Source organism: Phocoena phocoena, chromosome 14 (assembly GCF_963924675.1).
Source record: "Phocoena phocoena chromosome 14, mPhoPho1.1, whole genome shotgun sequence".
NCBI classification, from domain to species: domain Eukaryota; kingdom Metazoa; phylum Chordata; class Mammalia; order Artiodactyla; family Phocoenidae; genus Phocoena; species Phocoena phocoena.
In genome coordinates, this window is record NC_089232.1 from 35,715,958 (window position 1) to 35,733,799 (window position 17,842).

At 50.5% G+C, this 17,842-nt stretch overlaps 1 protein-coding gene across 1 annotated transcript; it reads right to left on the reverse strand.

Moving 5' to 3' along the window:
• Positions 1–3,439: 3,439 nt before the first annotated feature.
• On the reverse strand, positions 3,440–15,764 carry CEP68 (centrosomal protein 68). Its single transcript, XM_065890817.1, is given in 7 exon segments — positions 3,440–3,463; positions 4,425–4,597; positions 8,146–8,242; positions 10,656–10,778; positions 12,232–13,773; positions 15,418–15,617; positions 15,620–15,764. Coding segments are annotated over 7 exon segments (2,304 nt in total).
• Positions 15,765–17,842: the final 2,078 nt, after the last annotated feature.

The window sequence follows — 17,842 nt, forward strand, 5'->3', positions numbered from 1 at the left end:
AAATACACGGTACAAAAATAAGTGGTAAGATTATTGTAAAATGAAATGGACAGAATAAATATTCAATTTAATTTTCCATCTATGAGAATTTCACAATAAAATCACAGTTTACTTTGTATTATAGATGTGCTTGTTGGATCTATTCATCCTCACATAAGGCAACTGAAAAATTCCTCAAGTTACCAGTAGTTATTTGGGTGAAGATTTTTTCTTAATGCTTCAGAAGGTTTGTTTTTTTTGCCTTATCCATACAGTATACAGGGGGAAAGAATTCAGAAACTGTTTTAAAGTAGATGATACAAATGTCAGAAGTGTGATGCAGTTCAGTTTTATACAGCAAGTTGTTCAAACTGTCAGCTTATTCTTGGCGAGTTAGCAAAAAAACATTACATGAATTTGAGATGTAAGCGTATTTACATACTTACTCAGTTTGGAAAATTCTAGTGTTCTTTTTCCTCCATGGCAGTCCAGACTGGGGCTTACTGTAGATATTTCAGCATGCTTCACTGCTTGGCTATTTTAAATTTGCCAATAAATGCAGTTTGGTGGGGAGGGGGGAAATTCCCATTCCTACCCCCATTTTCAGGTACAAATATTTCAAGCTACTAATGGGCTTTTAATAATCCGTTCAACTCAGTAAAGGGAATTATTGCTCGCCATATTTTAAATAAGTGGCTGCCATGAATTAGCTTACATAAGGGAAGAGTATTCTAAACCTAAGCAGTCACAGTCTCTGGGAATCCTTACAGAATGATGATAGCCATTCTGGTATGAGCAGTAACTTCCTGTTCTTTGACCTTGGACCAAAATTTCCTTTGGCATGTATGTCGCCATTGCAGCATATTTTTCATCGGCCCTTCTTTATGTTCCCATTTAAGCTTCAAAACAGCCCTGTATTGACACTGTCTCCTATTTGTAGATGAGCTTAGCCCTGGAGCTTCAACAAGAACCCAGGTTTTGAAACTGCCAATCCAGCTCCTAGTACTGCCACTTCCCTGTGGACTTAAGTTCTACTAATTTAAGGGGACTACTAGGAAATTATAATACAGGTAAACTTGGGATTTTGGAACTACATGATATGTCACTGTAAGGCACTGCTGTCCTTAAGGTAATATGTACCACAGTGCACTGGCTAGCCAGGCCACTTGAATCTAACCTGGCTGTATTTGCTCATGGAATGCTGCTGGTAGCGTCTTCCTAGTCAGAAACAATTTCAGCTTGAGCTGTAAGGGAGGTCTTAAACAAACTTCTTATAGCACTGCCGAAGACATCATTAACAATTGTGTTGATACTCTTCAGTGGCATTCACAACTAGGTCCAGAGTAGGCACCCTTCAGTCACACCTTACTTCAAAGGAGGTGAACAAAAGTATCTTAGATCATCTCTAGTTAAAAGCAGTACTTTGTTGGGAAACAGGGTACTCCGAAATAAAATATTCTGTGAAAATTCCTGTCAGCTGAAGCTGATTATAATTATTAGGTTGAATGGTAGAATGGCATGTTCAGCATTCAACTGCTATAAAATACCATCAGCCAGTTAGTTTCTATAGGGTTGTCATCTTCAATTTTTTTGCTGACTAGTAAGACTTATTTTCATGTCGATCAAATGTTAGTAAATAAATGGTTTAACTCCCAAGGGCTGTCTTGTAACACACTCATTGGAAAGGCATGTACCAATTTATAGCCACAGAGAGAGGTGAAATGTATCAATTTAAGAACAGAGGCCATTAGATAGGCCTTTTTAACCAATTCTAGGCTTTTAAAAATACTTTACATATGTAATGATCTGCTAGGAAGGTGTTTTGTCTTTTTAAAATCTCACTATGTGTGGAACCAAGATTAAAATAGAGATGGCAGAATCATAATACACAGTTGAGTTCTGATCATGCCCTTAGGCATTATGACAAATCATACCAGAGTAACAGAGGCACCTGAAATACTGCATTTTATATAGCTACTATTGAATTATATATAGTTTTACTTCATAGTTAATCTTTAAATATTAGAACTTACAGCTCATTTTCCAGCATAAAGTCTGAGAAATTTTGAAGCAGAAAAGTCACGTTCATAGGATCTTAGTTCACACCTAGGTGGACGAGATGGTGTTAAGATCATGTGGCTCAGCCCCCAAAACTAAAGTCCACAACTTCTCTTAAAGAGGCTAATTTTGTATTAAATGTTTTATTCTGAGGGGATATCAGAAGTCTGCTCTATGAGAATAACTTCTAATGTTACCTTCTCTGGGTTCAGGTGACTTGTTCATTGCTTTATAAACTTAAAAGATCTTCCTTTCTTAAGCACTCTCCTCAAATGAGAATCTGCAGTTTGAGAAAAAGACCTGTAAGTGTTTATCTCACATGTTTAAGTGTGAAGAACCTTTCCTCAAGTCTCAGCCCACGGTAACACTAAAAGTCAATGGGGAAAGTGCTTTCTTTCCTCCTCCTATGTTCATTCACAGCCCAATAAAACTTTTTTTAAGTGCTTTTTTATTTTTGCAGAATCTGTGGTTACCAGCAGTAGCTGATCATTTTGCTTTAAAAAGCCACAGAATTGGCTTTAAATGGCTGATCCATACATTTTTTTTTTTTTTTCTCTACAAGATACTTACTTACATGTCAACTCCCAAAGCAACGAAGAATTACCTTTTTCCCCTCACTATCGACAGCCTTAGCTTCTGTAGTTAACGAGGCTGTGTGATCCTATCCATGCCCTTCTCTGACCCTGGACTACTCTTACAAGGGAGAGCAGGAATGGAGGAAGGCTCCTCCCGGAGGTACCCTTAAAGCAGATAATTAGTCCATAGTCCTGCTGAAGCTCAATGGCAGTTCCCCAAGTCCCTAACACATTCTCCTTTAAGATGTTAGTTAGGCAGGCAGATGGAGGCCTGGGCACTTAGGATGATAAAAGGTATCCTAACAACAGCCCAAAATAACTGACAGAGGTTCTATTTGTTCAGAACCTTCTATTAACTGGGAGAGTTAAAAGTCTCTTCAAAGAGGAGGGATTTATAAGCCTATGCTTCATTTTATGAAAAGACCCAAGTTCCAGGCCCGCCAGTCTCGTGGATCCTCTTGTATGCCTGAGAATACCAAGTATCGGGTACCTGCTTTCTCATACCTTCTTTAAATGATCTCAGCAGGTGGACTAGTTTAGGAGCACTCTCTCCTCCTTTTAAAGGGACAGAGGAAAGACCTGTAAGCCTTATTTGCATTATTTTATCAACAACCGCAAAGCTACATGCTCTTTGTAGAGAAGCACCAAAGGAAAACCTTAATTTGGAAGGATTCATTTTAAATAAAAATAGTTAACTCAACAGCCCTTACTTCAGGGAAGAACATTTTAAAGCTAGTACATGAAAGTTTCCCCCTTGATTTCAGTACTGAATGGCTCTTAACAAGGACTTCTGAAAGTTTCCCAATAGCCAGATTTGGACTAACAGATTACATCTCTTCCTGAGAAGATGCCTGAAAGAAAAGAGAAGCATCTGTTACAGGCAGAATGTTGCAGAGGAAGAAACGACAGGGCAGTCACCTGCATTCACTTTAGAATTAAAATGACTACTGCTCAGATTTATTTGAGGCAAATAAAGGGACTCCCCTGCTCTTGATACACCTGGATTTATCCTTTACCTTCTTTTTGTCTACAGTGAATTCTCACCCAGAAAATCTATGAGTTAAAAGCCAGATTTTGGCTGTAGGACAGGAAGTTTCAGAGAAAGTATGCTCCAGCTGTGGAAACATCATGTTGGGCAGCGGCAACCCCACAGCCAGCGGTGATCCCTCTGATCCCTCTGTTCTCTTGGCCTCCCTTCCCTATGACTCCTGCTTGACTTTTCCAGAGATAAGAAGTTGTGCTGTTAAGCCTCCAAGGCATGGAACTCCCATCTTATCCCCCTAGCCTTTTTTGGAAGGGAGCCTTTTCAGGAAAAGGAGGTATGGAGAGTGGTCAGCAATTCTGGATCCCTGTGGGTACTCGGTGCTGTTAAGAGTTGCTTAGAGATGGGGCACCAAATGGGTGAGAAGAGTCTGCAGAACAGAGGCAGCTTGTACTGGAGAAGTGTACATGTGCAGACAAAAAAGTAGGTACAGGTAAATTTTGCAGTTGTTCTCGTGGGGGGTGGGGGCAGTGTCGGGTCTGCATAGACAACGGAAGCTAGAGCACCCTAGTCCTCAGCAGGTGCAGGGCTGAAACTGAGTAATGGGAAGCACCACAGTGAGCTTTCATCATCACTGGAAGACACCCCCCCACCCTTCCTGGCAATGGCAGCATCTCCCTTTTTCAGTTTCAGGGGCTTCTCCCAGCCTCTTATTTGTTTCATCAGCTCTTAACTCGACAAGCTTCTAAGAAACAGCCAACGGTTACAGCAGGAGCTCTGTACCCTAATTGGGCACAAGGACAGATGTTCTCTTGGGTTGCTCTACTTACCAGGCTAATCCCCTTCACACTGGTGTTCCTGTGTGCCATTGGTGTGTTCTCGGGGATGAGGGTGCAGCCAGCCAGTGTGTCCAGAGAGGCTAAGATAGTGTCATACAGGTGATCTGCATGGCTCTCCAGCTCGCTGGGCTGCCTGGAGATCCTCCCGAGGATGTCCTTTAACACTAACAAATGAGGTTTAAAGCAGTCAGGCCAAAGAGACAATGCAAGTGTGTTTTCAAAAGAACATGTAAGGGTGTAGCACTTTATACAAGACAGGAACATGGCAATAGTTTCACAATGTCCACTTTTTTTTTGACAGTGACTCTCCAGGGACTGTATGGCACTGGAGGATCTATGCTGTTAGCTTCTGATTAAAGCTGAGAGAATTATTTCACTGGCTCCACTTTGGAGTTAACGTAATCCACAAAAAGGCACAGAGACATAGGTGTCTGGTGACAGGAATTATCTGACTTTTAGAGATAAGACCCAGGGCACACACCCAGATCCTGTGGGGCAGAAGTCTGAAATGAACCAAAACAACATGCCAAGATTAGGACTCTGGGTCCTGCTACCAGGTCCTATCAGCTTGTTGGCTGTGGGACTGTCATTTAGCACATATATGGGTGATCTGGTAATGTAACATGGGAATGCTTGTGAACCCTTTTTTGTGGGTCCTAAATGAACAGACTTCAAAAGAAAATTACCTGAAAGCAGGCTAAGACAAGATGGTTAGTGAGGCCAAGATTCCATCCCCTACAGGTCAAGTGTTCATTTGAGGAAGGGATGGGCTAGGTTCAGAGTGCATCACCCACAGCAGGCTTGTTTCTTTCTCTTAAAAACTTTACTTCCTTTGTTAAACACAAAGGCTGCTTTTGCTTCCTGCGCCTTTATCAGCTGTGTTCACACTCTCCCTAGTTTCCTGCCACAGCTGCAACATCTGCTAACAGAGGAAGGGAAAGGGGAAGCTGCATATCTGCAAAGGATACTGACAGATGGGTGGAAGAAGGAACAGGGGCTGGCTGTGTTGAGATCAGCCCCTGGGGAAGCCACGTCAGTGCAGCATCATCGGGGCAAAGTGCCGACCTGACAACTTTTATGAGAGCCAGCAAGGCAGGCCGAGGAATGCAGCCAGGGCACACGGCACAGCTCACCTGGAAAGGCAAATGGGCTGGGTTCTCCCCTCCCACATTCACCAGACCTTTGCCCAGTCCTCCTGTGAGTGGTCAGTGGAATTCAGGGGACCTTTATTTTTTGAACTTTTATTTTACAATGTTAGAACATCTGGTTGGCTCCAAATAAAAGGAAAGCTGGGAACAGTGACGAAATTATCTTTCTCAGTTGAGACTTTGATGTTTTAATTGAATACATGCATACAGGGGCCTGGTTCAGCTTGATGCCAATGGGTTCTAGTTATTTGATCCAGCGTAACGAGAAATTAGGGTGTGAGACAGGACCATCAACTCATGCACCAAAGTAACTGGGTCAAAATGGTGTGAAAACCTGCCAGATAGCCATTGGGGAGGCCTTTGGCTGGAGGCCGAGATGGGCAGGTTTTGAAGGAATTAATTTGACGACCTGTCCCTAAAGTTATACTTGTGGCTGAGGAAGAAAGCAGGCTCTGAAGAAGCCTGAGGGGGGCGGGGGCAGGGGACGGGATAGGAGGTGTCCGTGCTCAGGCTCCACCGTCTCTGACAGCATGCTCTGGGAAGAAGAGTTGTGCACCTAGCTGGAGAGACCCTGTGAATGTCTAGGGAAAGTTGTGATTTTCACAAAACAGCCAAGTTTCTGATTATTCTAAGCAGAGGGTCGGGCAGGGTGTCACTCTGAAACCATAGAATACCCAAAAGCCTCTTTCTTTCTGGCTGCGCTGTGCAGCTTGTGGGATCTTAGTTCCCCAATCAGGGATCAAACCCAGGCCCACAGCAACGAAAGGGCCGAGTCTTAACCACTGGACCACCAGGGAATTCCCTAAAAGCCTCTTATTTGGGCAGTAAAATACCTCTAGACTCCTTTGGAGAGGAGGGCAAAGTGGGTTGTTATTACAGATTAAGCACTGAGAAGTATTATTGAACCACTTTTTAAATGAAGGTCCAAGAACGTGAAGCTTGTAAGAAGCCCACTGTTACACGTGGCCGCCAGGCAGTGTCCTGGTATTGAGCTCTTCTGTGCGGCTGAGTCTGGAGGTGCAGGAGCCTGAGCCGGAGGGTCAGCACACAGGGGCTGGAGCCAGGCTGCCACTCCTTGTGTGGCCCAAGGCAGATGCACAGCTCTGTGAAATAAGAGTAATAATAGTATCCATCTCACAGGGCTGTGATGGAATGAAAACACTGGTATGTCAACTGCTTCAGCACACAGTATTCAAGAAAATACTGGTGTAATCACAAGGGCAAAGGAGCCTGGCATACTGAACTTCTGCCCCAATAAAAACCAAAAATCCCTAAAAACCCTAGTGCGAGAGAACATCAGAAGAGCCAAGACAAAGGCCTCCCGCAGGCAGGGGATCACCAAGGGCTCAAATAATTCACACTGGATAAACCATGCCCTACTGAAAACCCTTCAGTGGCTGCTCGTCCCATCAAAACCCCTCTGCCCATTCACAGTTTTCAATCTCGGTTTTTTCTTCCCAGGGGACTTTTGGCAATGTCTGGAGACGTTCAGGGTTGTCACAACTGGGGAGGTGCTGCTGGCGTCTAATGGGTAGAGGCCAGGGACGCTGCTGAACACCCTGCAACGACAGGACGGCCCCCTCACAGCAAAGCATCGCATGGCCCAGAGCGTCAGCGGTGCTTAGGCTGAGAAACTCCGGTCTCCACCACCTCCCTACCGCCCACCGCCCACCACTTCTGGTCAGGAAAGCGCCACCTCTTCCCATCTCAAGCCAGTGGGTCCTGCCCACTTCTGCTTATGCTGTTTGCTTCCAGCGTAAACCCCATTTCACTCCAAAACTGAGGCAAGACATAGACAGGCTCTTTCAACACTTGGTGGTTCAGTCTTACAGGAAAATAGTGGCTGCTCTTGGCGGGGGCGGGGGGGTGGGGTGGTCCATCAGTTCACTGTTTTAACCTAGCGTTCTCCTAGCTCATCCTATCATACCTGCCCCCAGCAAGATCAAGGCCAATCGTAAACCCCTGCCCCCTGCACGCTGAGGTGTACTCTCAAAGTCTGTGATTTTCACACCTTTCTAACCTGGGACCCCATCCTGCAAAAGGGGCTCGAGCTTAGTTTGTACACTGCTGTCCACTTGTCCCCTCTCATCAGTTCACTTCTTCCTTCAGTCTCTTCCTGTAGAATAGACTGACTGCTCTCAGATCCTGGAACCAATCCCTCCCCAAACAGATAACCTGAGAGGGGTCCAGCCTGCACTGCGAAAGGATGGGAACCCTAGGGGCTCCCCTCTGTGAGCACCCTAGCCGAAAGCCAAGGACAGGACTAAAGCCAGCATTCCCATCCAGGACACCATCAAGGAAAGATAAAAGCAGAAACTAGAGAGCACGGTTCTTGCAGGTTCAGTGCCTAACTTCTTAGCACCTGCAGGGCTGTGACTGCCTCATCATGTGTTTGCGGGGCCGTGATGATTCGACGGGCTGGCAGATGGCTGTGGGAGTCGAAGGCAACGGGTATGGATGGGAGGGACTCTGGCACTAGGCTCCTTCCCAGTGACAGTGTGGGTCCCGGACTTACACTGAGAGGTATTAAGCCCTGGCTTAATTCAAAACCTCAAGCGTCTCACCTGGGGTGTTATCCAACAGGCACTGAAGTAGGATCTCCCCTTTCTGTAAGACGCTCTCCGTCAGGGACTGGTGTTCATCTATATCTTTCTTAAATTGCTTAAAGCATATCAAAAAAAAAAAAAGTTTCATTACTACCATTTCGTAGAAGTTATTAAAAATGATCCCTCGTTCAGTAGCTGGATCCCCCTTTTAACCCACCCAGTCTTCAGAATCCAAGTAAACAGTACGGTAGTTTAACTTCACCTTCTCTGAGCCCAAGGCAAACACAGAGTCAATCCTTTTTTCTGTTTACAGTTTGACAAAAGCAAAGCTTTCTTTTCCCTGGCAGAGCCTGGCTCACGAACAGCCTGGAGTCAGGGTTTCCTGCTTGTGCCACACCTCACAGGGTTCTCTTTAAACTCACAGGCCTGTGAGAGTCTCAAAACACGGACCTGGTAAGTAAGAGCCACAAGGACAACGCCTTTCACATGACCACAGGGAGCTGCTGCCTCGCCCCACGTCCTCCCCTCAATGTCCTGCCTTCTGTGGACCTCAGGCCATGGGAAGGCGTCAGGGAAGCTGACAGTCTCCCAAGCAGCTGATTTCTTTTCCCCTCGCAGTATCAAGCCTTGTAGCCGTTTCTGGTTTTTCCTTTAGCTGCTAAGATGTAACGTCAAATCCGTGACCACTTTCAGTACAAGGTGCAGAAACTGGCAGTTTAATTTTGAAGTTAGTTTTACTTTTGGACTTACTGTACTCCTGTCTTCAGTTTTCCTTTGCCCTATTACCTATACTTATTATTTTATTCTTTAGCACTCTCTGCAGTTTATATGCTGCCAGGAACCCACCGTGTTATTAAGACAAAGTATATAAGACAGAGTCACGAGTGAAAATACATGAACACAAGCGCGCGTGCTTATATTAGGTCAAGGTAGCTCATACATATGCCTGAGCCAAGCCCCATTCTGTGTAGGGAGGGACTGACAGTGTGGTCCCACTCTGTGACACAGTTGTGTGGATGACACAAGTGGGCTAGGCTTCGCTGACCTGCAGGGGTAACTCCCAGCTCAGATCTCAGCTCTACCCACAGGGCAAGGTAGTTGCTTACAACCACCCTGGAAGTGGAGGTGCAGGAGGACTGAATGCGGGATAAAACGGAGGGCATGGAGCTGTTCTACGTGACACCTGCTCTGACGGGAGCGGGGCTGGGGCACTCCAGAAAGGCCACCCAGGTAGATCCAACTAGGGCAATTTCCAGGCACTGTCCTCTCCTCACAGTGGTGCTGCCCCTGGGCCTCCCGGGGGTGGGCCCTGCCCAGCTCTGCACATACTCTCCGGGGGTCCCACACAGAGGACCCTTGCACTCGGGCCTTCCTCTCCTTCCTCAAGCGTACTCTGGGAAAGGAACTCTGGCAGCCTCTCTCCATACAGCAGGAAACAGCATTCCCACTAGGGTAGGGCAGCTGGCCCACCCAGGCAAGCCCCCTCCCCTAAACCTTAGTAGGCTCCAAGTTGTAAAACAAAGGCCCTCCCTCCTGCCTGGGTGTGGTGCGAGCTCTGAGTGGGGTGGTACGGCCCTGGCTCAGGCACAAGCAAATCACACGCTCTCCTACTCAAAGAAGTGTCCCAGAAAACCCTTTCTAGACTAGCACCAGGTTCAGACCACAAATACCACCTCTGCTCCTTCAGAAGAGGTGAGAAAGGCTTGGCCAACCAGACATGCCAGAAGTCAGTGGGTACTTCAGTCACAGTTAATGTTTATACTTAGGGTAACTGATTATCATCCAATTCAGAACACTTTTGAGAATGAAGGGGGACCTACTGATAATTACGCCAGAACAGCACAAACTGTCACCCAAAATACACCTGTTCTAAAGTCAAGTTAACCGGAACCCACAAAGAGATTTTTAAAATAACAAAATCTAAAAAGAGGCAAACTCCACCCCAAAAAAATACCTTGAGAAGCAAACTGGATCCTATTTTTGCCTTGTGTATATTCTGGAGTCAGTACAATTGCAACTCAGATCCTTAAATCCAGTCAGTGTTGTCCAAAAGAGCTTTCTGTGATGCTGGAAAGGCTCTGAATGCTCTGTTCAATCGACATGGTAGCCACCAGACAGATGTGATGACTGAACACTGGGAACGTGGCCAGATAACTGAAAAATCTGATCTTTGATTTTACTTAATTTCAGTAGCCACGTGTGACTCGTGACTTCTGAAGAGTGCAGGTCTCTGCCTATCAATCCCTGAGATATTTGGGAAATCACATCACAAATAACCCTGAAGTATTTTTGATTGAGGATAAATAAAATGCACTTTCTTCAAATTCTATTTGGTCTGGGAAATAACTCATACATGTTAACAGTTTTTCAGCTCTAAGAATTCGAAAAGAACCTCTGATTAGATTTCAGGTAAAAGTCAATGGACCACAACACACACAGTGTCAGTTATTTGAACTTCTACTTTCTAATCAAGTAATTTAGCCACCACTCTCGTGAGTGAACAGTCAGATGCCAGGACCACACATTACCCGGTAAAGCTGCAGAGAAGACTTGAGGCCTGTAAGGCTGGACCGGGACGCAGTCAGGTGGTCAGCAGCGTCTGCAACATTATACAGCCAGCGGATCAGCTCTTCCAGCTGACAGCAAAATGTCTGTGTAGACAAATTAACACGTGGTGTTACCCATGGAACCGCTGTTTACATTTTCAAAGGCTAAAGATACCTGGGGGAATCCCAGGATACAGACTGTGCACCTTTCGAGAGCATTCCCCACTGAGGCGCTGTCTCCTCTCTCCTCCATGCCTGTCCCCACCCCGTGACTCCAGACCTCCGCCAGGGCAGTAAGAAGAGCGCACCTGGTTCTGTTGCCCCCCTCAGTCTGAGAAAATCCAGCCCCGCAGGTAGGGACAGAGGAGCTCAGGTGAGGGCAGGGACGGGGACAGCCCAGAAGGGGCCTGCCTGGCACAGAGACCAGTTCCTGGGTCAGCACTACCGCCAACTCTAGAACTGCTCCTGGGGAAGACGTGGATGTAAAATACGTGACCGTGATTGTGACTGACCGGATCCTATGCCTGAAAACGACTGAATTAAAACTGCTTGTCCCTGTTCTGCTCTCACCCGCCCAGGGAGCTGGGGACCTAGACTCCTGCCACTCACTCATCCGGGGGGCCGTGACCCAAGCATTTCACCCCACGGTCTCTCTCAGTCTTTCATCACAAAGGAGGGCACACGCTAACACCTGTCCTACCTGCTCCACCATACAAATGAAGTCATCCACGGGATGCATCAGGGGGCAGGTTAAAGCCCTCCTTGAGAGCTAGAAAATTTCTGTGATGTCGCTCCTGGGGACACAGCCCTCGGGCTGGCTGCCCTGCTGCCGTGTGGACACAGCACCTGGGCGCTCAGCCGGAAGGCAGGCCGTGAGCTCTCCAAGTGTGTGTACAGCCACACTCCAAACATCCTTGTGTCAGGGACTACGCAAAGCCCTCGGCATGAATTACTTAATTTAATCCACACGACAGTCCCACAGAGGCAAAGCTCCGCATTCTACAAACGAGCAAAACTAAAGAGACTGAGCCAAAGTTCACATCTGCCTGACAACCCGATTCCTCGGAGTATTAGCTCCATCTCCTGGTGGTCTTAGGTGGTCCACAAGAGAAGGTTCAGTGACCGAGAAGCCCAGGAAACGGCGCATCTGATACCTCCAACCCTGCAGTTACACCGCTTTATCAAACTGAAGCTCTGAGCAGTCCTTTGGCCAAGAAGCTTTCACTGAGCCCATATTTCCTGAAGGCATCTGAGCACCGGTCCTTCCTGTGCAGAGTACCTGTTAATCCTCAAGGTCAAGTGCCTCGCGGAACAGCCTGGGTAGTGGTTAGCAGCTCAGGCTCCAGCCCTTGCTAACTGTGAACGGGTAGGTTACCTCATCTCTGACTGCCTTTTTCTCCAACTGTGACATGAGAACGCCAGTAGAAAAGTCATGGGGGTTAGACAGGAGAAGGTGCAATACCGTGCCTGGTGCGTAAGTACTCAGTGTCACTAGGTTTTATTATGAGGCTAGTGGACTGGGGCAAGAAGAAAGACTCCTCTGAAATGCTGAGTTTACCTTCACACACTGCACGAGTGACTCTTTTCCCTGCTCTCCTCCTTTCCTGGGAGGCTGCCCTTCGGCATCTGGATCCGAGGATGCCCGCTGGTCCAACATCGCCGGCAAGGAGGCGCGTGTTCTCAGTGGTCCAGAGGAGGCCCCCAGGACCTGGCTGCCCAGCAGACTGCCCTCTCCCGCTGAGCCCCTTGCGCGGACGAAGGAGCATAGCAAGCGGTGGTTGTGGTCCTCAGGGCTTCGGGACCCTCTGAGGGCAGCTCCAGAGGGAAGCTGGCTTTGGCTGGAGTCTGACGGGAGGGAAGCTGGCCCATCACTGTCTGACACATCCAGCGATCTCTGCCCTTCGGCAGCATCAGTGGGCAGGGGCACCAAGGTGGGAATGCAACCCAGATACGAAACCAAGCCAGAAACCTGCGTCAGCCGAGAGGGCAGGGCCAGATACTCATCATCACTTTCTGCCTCCTCTTGTGGTTTCCATCCAGACTCCGTGCAGGCGAAGCGCTCGACACCCTGGCTGGCCCCCTTCTCCCTTTCCAGCCTGGGTGAGGGCCACCCTCTGTCCCGTGCTCTCAGGTGGAGAGAGCCCAGCTCAAGGTGCTTGCCCACAGGTGGCCAGTGCTTCATGCCCCTCAGGGCTGGCTCTCTGCTCTCCCAAGGAGTGTCCCTACTGCCTGGGACTCTGGGGGTAGAGGCAATGGGGCTACAAGATGCCAACCCCACACTGCCCTGCTTCTGGGGTACTCCAGAGGGCCACCGCTTAAGGATCGGCGGCTCTCTGGGCCCTGAGAACGGCAGGGCAGCGGCCTCTGCTGGTGGGCAACTGTGCGAGACATTAGTGGGTGACTTCAGGGTGCTTGCTGGGGAGACGGAGAAGCTATCCAGGTCTATGCCTGAGTCCTGCAGGGCAGGCTCAGCCAGCACGTGGCTGTCAAGGTGTTTTGGGAGCTGAGGCCCGGGCCTGAGGGGGTAAGTATAGTCCAGCAGGTCTTCATACTCTTTATTCGGGCTCCAGAGTGGGGAGTGGCGGTCAGGGGAGGGAGGCAGGGAATCCGGCAGCACGCAGGCCCAGTACTCGGCCTGGAAGGAGAGGCGCCTCCCGCCCAGCCCGGGAGCATCGCCCCCTGAGGACACTGGCTGGGGCGACCACTGGAGCCGAGGCCCCAGCCCCACCACCGAGGGGGCCGATGGCGGGACAGCCAGCTCCAGGGAGGAGGAGACCTTGGCAAGGGAGCAACTCTGAGGCTCCACCTTTTCCTGGTGACCCTGGTGACCCTGGAGGCTGCTGCCCGGGGATGAGGCACAGACGCTGCAGCTGCAAGACTGAGGTGCAGTGGCACCTGGGCTCACCGCGGACCTCCACCTTGACGGGAACGGGAACCCTGAGACGCGAGACTGTGGGCTGTGGTCTAGCGCCTGCGGCGACTCCACTGGGGACGGGTCATCTTCAGTGTCAGCATCACGTCCTGAGCAAAGGGCGGCGGTTCGGGGAACGGTGTGAGTCTGAGGTAGCTCCTCCGAGGCAGAAAGCCTAGTCTCCTCCATCTGCAGTGACAGGAGGGAAGGAAAAGGTGAAAATAAGCACGCCAAATTTCTTTCCTCGATGACAAGTTGGCACTTTTCTCTGGGGACCCAGATGATACTGAGGAAAGGTCTTGAAAGGAAGAGCCTGCTACCTGGTGCGAGAATCAGACAGAGCGTGCCGCTGGTGACTGGAGACGCAGCCTGTTCCGGGGAGCAGACTGCCTGCCCCGAACTGATCCCACCCCCCGTCCTTTCCAAAGTTCTTCCTCCGCAGATGCCTAGTTCGTGAGTGAGCAGAACTCAAATAGCTCTGCCGTGCTGAAGCTGGAACACACTGCCTAACCTTTGAGAAGCGTGTCCTGGGCAGGCAGAACCTCAACCATTCTGTCGCTGACTCACATCCAAACCTGGCAGTCAGGCAGCCCACCTGGCTCAGCTCACACCCAGCGGTGACGCGTGGCAAAATGAGTCATTCACCTCAGCCTCAAGTTTTTAACATGCTCGATGAAGAGGCTGCCCCCAAGGCGGGCAGGACGGCACAGAGGTTAAGGGCATGGGCTTTGGAACCAGACAGACCTGAGGCCAGCCCCTAGCTGCCAGCTTCCAGATGTACGACTTTGAGCCTCACTTCTCTCACCTGTAAAATGGGGGTAGTGACAGGACCGCTTCCTCAGGACATGTGGATTAAATGAGCTCAAGGGTGAAAAGCACAGGGTGAGAGCTCAACAAACAGCAGAGTTATAACAGCACCAGACTCGCACTCAGGAAACAGCCCATTTCTGTGTTGGCTCACGTGCTGCCGGCCTCACTGAATCTGACTCAGGTACCCGAGCCTGGCACCGTCCCTAGCCCCCAGGCAGGTGGGCCTAGCCTGTTTTCTCCCAGTCAGCTCAGCACCTCCTCACAAGACGGGGCTCTGGGGGCATCATGTAGCACTCGATGCCACAGTGCGGTGGAAGAGATCAAAGCCGTTCCCGTGAAAGGCCTTGGCAAGCAGAACGCAACAGGACGCAGAGATGGGAGGGGCAGGTCCATCAGATAATCTTCCCAACTATACTGAGGGCCTGAAAGATCCGGTGACTTGCCTGAGGTCACAGACACCGGCAGGACTCCCTGCTCCACGTGACTCCCATTAGGCGAGGCTGCCCTGTAATCAGGGAGGCCCCCAAAATTCTCCTTGCCCAGAGATGGTGCTGCCCACCACAGGGGCTCTAAGGCACCGCCAGGTTCCCTGGGTCCCAAGGAGATACAGTCTCAGAGCCCTCAGGAGCCCACAGCCCCGGACCCTCCTTTCGCACGTCTCCTCAGGGGCCCCGTAAAGCCTACACATCACCGAGTCAAAAACAGAACATGGCTCCCCCTGTCAGGGCTCCCCTGGCCTAGCCCTCTGGACAGCAGGTCTTGGCCATAGCTTCCCTGATCCTCAAAAGGTCACCAGTCACACTCCTGAGGAACAGGAGATGCTGTGGACAGAGCCCCCTGCTGGCCCCAAGGCCCAACTCTCCATGTGACCCTGTAAAACAGAAATCATCACACCCAAGCTCCCCAACTTCCCCACCTCGTACGGGGGCTGGGAAAGCGTGTCAGATGCTGAGGCAGTGCTAGAAGGTACTCTCACAGGACACCTTTAGGTGACGCTACAGCCCCACTTGCCTCAGCCCCTACCGGGCTTCTCACGGAGTGCCAATCTCCAGTCCCCAGGCTGGCAGGGGGAAGCAGGGAACTGAGAGCCGGCTTAGACCCACCCGCTGCCGGCTCCCTGCTGGCCCCGCTGGCCTGCAGCTGGCAGGCTCCCGAGGGGCCAGGGCCAGTCCCACCGTGGCAGGCAGGGTCAGGAAGCCCCTGGGCACCCCTGACAGGGGAGGGAGGCCCCCCTCGGCTTGCAGGTGGGGCGGCTGCTCCCCACGCGCAGGCCTTGCGGGGTCCAGCTCCTGATCCGGGCAGCTCCACCCCCCAGGGCACGGGGCCTTCGCGGCCACGGCTGCCTCTGCCTTTTCTTCTCCCAGGGCCATCGAGATGTTCCTAGATCAGGGCTCTACTGAAGCTCCAGCTCCCTACAAAATGGAAAGGGGAGAGAAGAAGAGAAGCTTTCTGCATCTACGGCTAAGAAACCTTGTTTTTTTACCTTTTAATGATTAAGACAAACACTTTTTTGGCCAAAAGAGCAAATGATGGCTCCCTCCTCGAAGGAAAACAGAGAGGTCTGGCTTTTCCTCAGCTCCAGACCCTTCCACAGGGGACATGGGAGCACGTCACTGTGTCCTCTGCTATTGTGTGGCTGGCAGCAGTCCCAGCAGCAGGTGCCAGGAGGCTCAATGCAGGCCCCAATTAGAGTCAAGGTCGGTCCTGCCTCAAGTCGCCTTTCCGCCCCTGTCGCTTTGCCCTAGCCCCGCTGGGTAAGGGGCCCGGCTTGGGCCCTCCCTGTGCCAGCCTGCAGCAGTTGTCGTCGCAACACACCCGGCGGCCGAGAGGCAGCCTCGCACCCACACACGGCCTGGGGGGCTCCAAGATGGCCCGTGACCGGAGGGAGAGGCAGCTCTCCTCCTGCTGACTGGGTTACAGGTAACCGGCGACTAAGGGAACCGTGGAAATCCGGCTGGTAACAACAGCAACGGTCACGCCGTGTGCATGCACGTGACAGTGAGAGAGAAGCACACCGGGCAGGCGGCGGGCAGGTGGGGCAGGAGACCAGGGTGAGCACTCGGGGCAAGAGAAGGAACAATCTGGGAGCTGGATCTGAAAACAGAACCGTTCCAACAGGAGCTTCAGGGACCACAGAGGGAGACCCCCCACCCCCGCCGGCCTGAGTGTGCAGGCAGGGGCTCTACCAGGAGCCCTGGCTGGATGGGGTGGGACAAAAAGCGGGCAGGAAGAGAACACCAGGAGGATCTGGACACGGAGGCGAGGGAAGCACAAGCACCCAGGATTTGGGCGGCCGCCTGGAATGCACTGGGTCAACCTCAAAGCTAAACCCTGGCCAGAAACAGCCCCGTTCCTCAGAGACGAGAAGGCGGGTGATGGCAAGAGGAGGCGCTGGTGGCAGCAGGGAAGCCTGAGAGGGCGGAGGGCTGGGGCTGCGGGCTCATCCTGCTGGGCCCGCACACTGGGAACCACCACTGGTGCGGACTGTGTGCCCGGAAAACAAGAGCGTCCTGCCCCGCCTGCCTGGCGAGGCTCCAGACAATCAGAGGCGAGCCTAGAGCACAACACACGTCACACGGACGCTCATCGCCTTCTCACCGCCAGCAGCACGTGCGCAGGGACTAATCAGAAGAATGACAGTCTTGAACCGGTCACACGTGGTTCAAATATAAAATACACTGCACATGTAAGTCTCCCTCCAGCCCTGTCCCCATTCCTAAAACGAGCCAGGGCACGCGGGGCATGACGACAGTGCCTGTGCACAGTGCATGCTGAGTGTCAGCTAGTGTTTTGGGGGGGAGGGGCGGAATCAGCGCAGAAAGTCACCTTGCAAGGAACGAAGGAGTCCAACAGGGGAAGAAAAAGCAGGTTATTTTTTCATATAAATCAAGCAAAATGCTTACCACTACATACTCCCACAAAAGCAGGTAAATATGCTAATTAAAGTCATGTGTGTTTCTCACCTCTTGATTGTATATACAGACAAACACAAAAATCTATTTCATCCTTCCCCCTCTTTTTACATGAAAGTAGCAAACTACAGGACACACTGTTCAGAACCTTGCTTTTCTTTCTTTTTTTTAAATGAAATATCTTGGAGAGCCTTCCTTAGCAATAAACAGACAGCGCTCTCTCTTTTTTAACCACTGCCCAGCACCGTACTCCACTGTAAGGATGCACGCCAGCGTATTCCACTGGTCCCCTACTGGTGGATATTTACGTTAGATCCAACCTTTTGCTACTACAAACAACGCTGCGATCAACGACCACATACACACACCACTGCTCGTGTGCTAGCACACCCACAGCGCCAACAGTCAGAAGGAGAAGTGCTGAGGCGAAGGGGACCCGCATGTGTACTTCTGGCATACGTTCTACCTCTACCGGGTAGCATCAATTTATACTCCCACCAGTGGCCTGAGAGAGTGCCAGTTTCCCGCACAAGGCA